Source organism: Vigna radiata, chromosome 1 (genome assembly GCF_000741045.1).
Source record: "Vigna radiata var. radiata cultivar VC1973A chromosome 1, Vradiata_ver6, whole genome shotgun sequence".
Classification (NCBI taxonomy): Eukaryota; Viridiplantae; Streptophyta; class Magnoliopsida; order Fabales; family Fabaceae; genus Vigna; species Vigna radiata.
Window position 1 is genome coordinate 11643677 of NC_028351.1, and position 5498 is coordinate 11649174.

Consider the following 5498-nt stretch of genomic DNA (forward strand, 5'->3'; position numbering starts at 1 on the left):
CGGAAAGTGTGCGAGTGAGGACAAAGCACACTGGAAAGTCTCGTGGTGATTTGTGGGGGCAGTCAACAGTCCCTGTAAGTTGCCGGGGCGTTACACAAGAGACTTTTTCAAAGTTTAAATTTGGCAGAATGGTGGTTCTGCAACACCACACATGAACTTGAACCTGGTGCATTATCATTTCTTCCTAAGCTCCTACCAATTGGTCCATTATTAAGAAGTTATGACACTAAAATTGGTATCACAAAAGCAATTGGACAATACTGGGAAGAAGATTTGTCTTGCATGAATTGGCTTGATGAACAACATCATGGTAATGTGTTGTATGTTGCATTTGGTAGTTTCACTCAGTTTGACCAAAACCAATTCAATGAACTTGCCCTTGGATTAGCCCTCATCAATACACCTTTTCTTTGGGTTATAAGAGAGGATAGTAAGATGGAATACCCTCACGAATTTAAAGGGCATAAAGGTAAGATAGTTAGTTGGGCTCCTCAACAAAAGGTTTTAAGCCACCCTGCCATAGCATGTTTTGTTACTCACTGTGGTTGGAATTCTACCATAGAAGGTTTGTCCAATGGGGTACCTTTCTTGTGTTGGCCATATTTTGGAGACCAAATTCAGAACAAAAAATACATTTGTGATGAGTTAAAGGTTGGATTGAGTTTTGACAAAGATGAAAATGGAGTTGTGTCATGCAAAGAGGTAAAATCGAAAGTGGAGCAACTCCTTACTGATGAGAACATAAAATCAAGGTCTCTTGAGTTGAAGGAGAAAGTCATGAACAACATAGTTAAAGGTGGTGCATCATTGGAGAACCTTAATAGGTTTGTCAAGTGGCTTAAAGAGTAGGAATTCCCATTAAAGTTTAATTTATGCATATTTTATGTTGGAGAACTCTCCTATAACCTTTGCAATATTTTCAAGCGATTGAGATTTCTTATTTACATGTCTTTTTATTCTATAGCATCAAAACAAAGTTATGTTATTATGTGGCTTTTTGGTTTTTATTTCCTTTGAGTTTGTATTGTACGATCATTGTTCATGTATATATTATTATCAATTATATATTTAACATATTTTCTGTATAAAAAATTCATGAAATCTGTCATGTAGACATTTTTATGTATAAAAACTTTCTTCATCCAAAATGATTACATCCAATTCTACAAAGCTAAACAATCACTAGTATAATAACGTCAAATATTTTTGCCCTTTCGCGTTGAATTCGAGAACGACGTCATATGACGTTAATTAGTTTTTTTTTTTAATAATTGTGATTCTTTTTTACAGCTCTACGAGACCTGAAAAGTAGAAAAAACAACAATTTTCAGTTTTTGGTATTTTATAAAGCATGAATTATGAACAGATATAGGATCAATCAAAGAACAATAACAAACAACAAAGAAGTTCAATCAAACATCAAACAATAACAACAAACAAGTTCAACCAAACAACAACAACATCAAACAAGTTAAACAAAAAATAACAAACAAGTTATCAACAAATAAGTTCTTCAAAACGAAAATGAAAACGAAAACAAAAACTAACCTGCATTCATCGGAATAAAGTGTTGCCACCAGTGAGAGAGAAAGCAAAATGCGCCTATGAAGGAGAAGAACTCGAAAATAATCGATGAAAACAAACGAAAATCATACCTAAAGTAGTTAATTAACATGCATTTGTATCAAATGGAAGAAAGATTACATGTGATGGTCGTCAAACTTCGTTCAAAAAAAGTTTGAGCAGAGAAAAGGGTTTTGCGCGCTAAGATAAAGTGAATGAATTTTCAATCTCCCACTCATTTTTTTTAATTCACTAACCTTTTAACGTCTAACGCAAGGGCGTTCAACATTTTATATTCTTTTACGTCGAATTACAATTCTAAACAACGTTTAATAATTGCATTTATTTACAAAAATGTCACCGATCATTTTTAACGTTGACTATTGAGTGGTTGGACGTTGAACACGTGACGTTATATGCTGTTTTTGCACTTGTGAATAATGAATTCTACTGTTAGGGACTGCAACAAGTCCCAAATGACTTACTAACACCCTCCAAAATGATCATTTAAGCACATAATCCAGAATTCAAATTCTCACTAGTCTAAACCCCCCAAAAACTAGTTCTAAACCAAACTAACCTCTACCTATCAACCACCAAACACTCTTAGGTTATATTTCCTCCTTATCAATGCTTAGACAAGTCACAAAACATCTCATAACAGACCCTAAATACATCAAACCAATTTACAATCATTCTCTCAAAATTTCACTACGTAAAACCTCATTTTTCCTTCAAAACACTTTCAAACTTCAATTATAAACTTCACTTTCATTACAACTCAAATTTAAAGCCCCAATATACACTCAAAAAGTCTCAATCTACCTCATGATAGTACCTAGACAATAATTTACTCTCAATAGCCCCTGTTTCTCAAACTCACTCTTGCAAACCTCAGCTCTTTACACTTAAAACTCAAATATGTAACCGTTTGTCATCACAACCACTTTGAATTTAGTTTCGAATAACAACACAACTTCAACAACCACATTCATGACAGTATAACACATTAAGATCACCCAATTACAACTACACTCAACATCATACCATCCGAATTATCAATTAAAAACACTTATAAAACATCCAATCATAGTAAATTCTTCAAAGAGATATCAAATTATTAATACAACCATAACTAAAGCAAGAATCCTAGCTTCCTTTACCTCTCAAAGAAATTTGTAACTCTAAGAATGCGTCGTCGATTACTTGAACCGCAAGGAATTTCTAGATGAACCTACGAAACACAAAATTGAAAATGGACAGAGACCTTAGAACTCTAGATGAACCAAGAAAACAATACAAGGTTCTTCTAAAACAGATTTAGGAGGAAAAAGGAGTTGAAACTTACTTTCTCTATTCTTGAAATTGATAAGTTATATTTGTAGACTTTGACGTCATGATCATCTAGACACCTCCTGATGTCAAAGATGTAAGAAGAAGCAAAGATAAAGAGTTCTAGATATACAGAGTGTGTTTTAAGTAATGAGACGAGTTTAGAAAGTTCTATTTATATTATGAAATTATTTATAGTAAAATACCCGGTCTCATTATATTAATACATCTACCAACTGTAATACTCTATGTTTTAGGTTCTTACAGTATCAAATTGATTTTAAGACCTATAACTACTCATTTTTAATTTTTTAATTTTTTTTATCTATTTTTATAATGTAAAATACTGTTTTGATGATTTTTTATATAATTAGTTTTATTTTCTAACTCATTTAATAAATGTAATTTTATCATTAAAATTGTATAAATCATTTTATTTACTATGATATAATAATTTAATGTTATTGTGATGGATTTTATTTTTTTTAACATTGAAGTTGAAAAATGAAAAATTATGTTAAGTTCAATTATTATTAGTTTAATATTTGTTCTTTATATAATTTCGTATAATATATATAATTTTTATTAGTGTATAAAAGAAATTTAATTAAAATGTAAAAAGAGAAAGTAAATAGAAATTTAAAATAGTTTTAAACTTGGATACTCGCTTTTTTTTAATTTTTTAAAAATATATTTTAATTTTATAAAATTTATTTCATTAACATTTTTAAATATAATAAATATTTTAGTTATTGAAAAATTTTATTTGAAACTGTAATTTAAAATGTATATAATTATAAGTTCTTTTTATTATTTGATATTAGAAAAACCAGAATATATTTCTCTAATATTTAATATTTGATAATATCACATTTTTTATATGATATCTTTATTATTTTATAAAAATTAATTAACATATATTGAAATAAAAAATATTATGTTTTATCCTATGAGAATAAATGTATTATACTAATTTAACATTAGCATAGGAGTGAACATGAAATTTTTCTTTAAAGTGAAAATAATAAAAGTTGTACCCTCCTGATCATAATGTATAATAAAGATGTTATGGTCCCATCTATCTTGGGTAGCCATGCCTTCCTTTTCTTACTTTTATTAAATTTTAAAATATGCGGTCTATATTCTTCAATATCATTTTCATTAAGTTGTACAACAAACATTAAATATAAAAATAATAACATATGCTTTATTTAAATAAATTAATATAAGTATTGGATTTTAACTTATTAAAATTAGGAAATTTATACTTATATATATATATGAAGAAATATTTTTTTGCATCTTTTTTCGAATTTTATTATTCAAATAATAATTTTCAGTAAATTTATTTTATAGTTGTATAAACTTTTATTAAAATAAAATAAAATGAACACTGGTATTAAACCGTTTGGAATAGAAGTTTAACTCAGTTTTGCTGTTTTTGTTTTTCATATATTTATTTTTAAAAGTAATTAGTTCTAAATGTGATTTTTTTTTTCAAAATAATATCTTTTTAAACAAAAATTATTTAAACAGATCTATTGAATCGGTAATTTCCTAAATAGACCTATTTGATTTTTTTGTTGCTTTTTTTTATTATCTAAAATGGGAAGGAAAATCAAAATTAAAATTAAGGAAAAGTAATTTAAAATGATTAATCAAATATATTGTGTACAAATTTTAATTACTTCTGGAGAACAAATAAAATAAAAAATTAAATTATGTTTTTAAATATAATTTGAAAATAAATTTCTATTGTTAATTTTGTGAAAAATAAAAATATTGTAAAATAAAAATATTTTGGTTAATAATAATTCTAATATTATAAAATTTTAAAGTTATTTTTTATTTCTCATTATTTTTTCTACATACCATTTGTGACGTCTCAATTATATAGAAAAGAAATATATAAATAAGACGTCATCATGCATAATATTTGAAAGTAGTTAGAGAATAATGGAGGTGTTTACAGTCATCCTTAAACAGTACAAGAATCTAGAATTGGAGTATCATAGACCTCTTGTAAAAAGACTAGGAATTTAAAACTTTAAAAACATGATAAAGTTCTTCAGAATAAATTGAGATCAAAATAACAAGGCCTAAAGAACTAAGCTGCAACATCTATGTTTCCTTCCAAGGCTCTCTCCTAAGTAACTTCCTCGTCATCTGCTCTCATCCAAGTGAATGATCATCGCAAACGAAAACACATACAACATGGCACAAACACAAACAAATGCAAGGGTGAGCTAATTATATAAAAAGCATGCAATTATACCAACATGAACATACTGGATTCAACCCAAGTAAAGTATATACAAGCAAGACAATATATACAACACAGATCCTAACATATTATCTTCTAGACTTGACTCGTCCGGACTTTAGAATGATAGTCGAGCTATGGCGGGCCATGCACCCGTGGTGGCTTGTGATACTTAGGCTCCCCCGCCTTGGGCTCCCCCGCCCTGCCACTCACGAGGTTAGTCTGTTCCGCGCCCTGGAGCATGATGGAAGCCTCCAAGACTAAGACCTCCTACTACTCCTCACCACATGGTTCAGTCCTCTCTACGTGAGAAGAAAGACCATTGGAGCGTCAAGAAGAC

General features: G+C 29.0%; 2 protein-coding genes and 1 long non-coding RNA gene across 3 annotated transcripts in view; 2 read left to right on the forward strand and 1 right to left on the reverse strand.

Annotated features, from left to right (window-relative positions):
- LOC106773302 (UDP-glycosyltransferase 83A1-like) overlaps positions 1–5498 on the forward strand; it is an 18402-nt gene that overhangs the window by 3660 nt on the left and 9244 nt on the right. The gene's annotated exons all lie outside the window — the stretch shown is intronic.
- LOC106773313 (UDP-glycosyltransferase 83A1-like) lies at positions 26–944 on the forward strand. Its single transcript, XM_022784817.1, has one exon. The coding sequence runs from the start codon at positions 283–285 to the stop codon at positions 847–849; it is 567 nt and encodes a 188-aa protein (XP_022640538.1). The 5' UTR covers positions 26–282; the 3' UTR covers positions 850–944.
- Positions 4842–5498, reverse strand: part of LOC106773322 — a 3696-nt gene continuing 3039 nt past the window's right edge. Inside the window, exon 2 of the long non-coding RNA XR_001376664.2 lies at positions 4842–5061. This is a non-coding gene — a long non-coding RNA (uncharacterized LOC106773322). The remainder of the gene's footprint in view (positions 5062–5498) is intronic.

Coding starts and splice junctions, on each gene's coding strand:
- LOC106773313 (XM_022784817.1), top strand. CDS start 283: ATGAATTGGCTTGATGAACAACATCATGGTAATGTGTTGTATGTTGCA.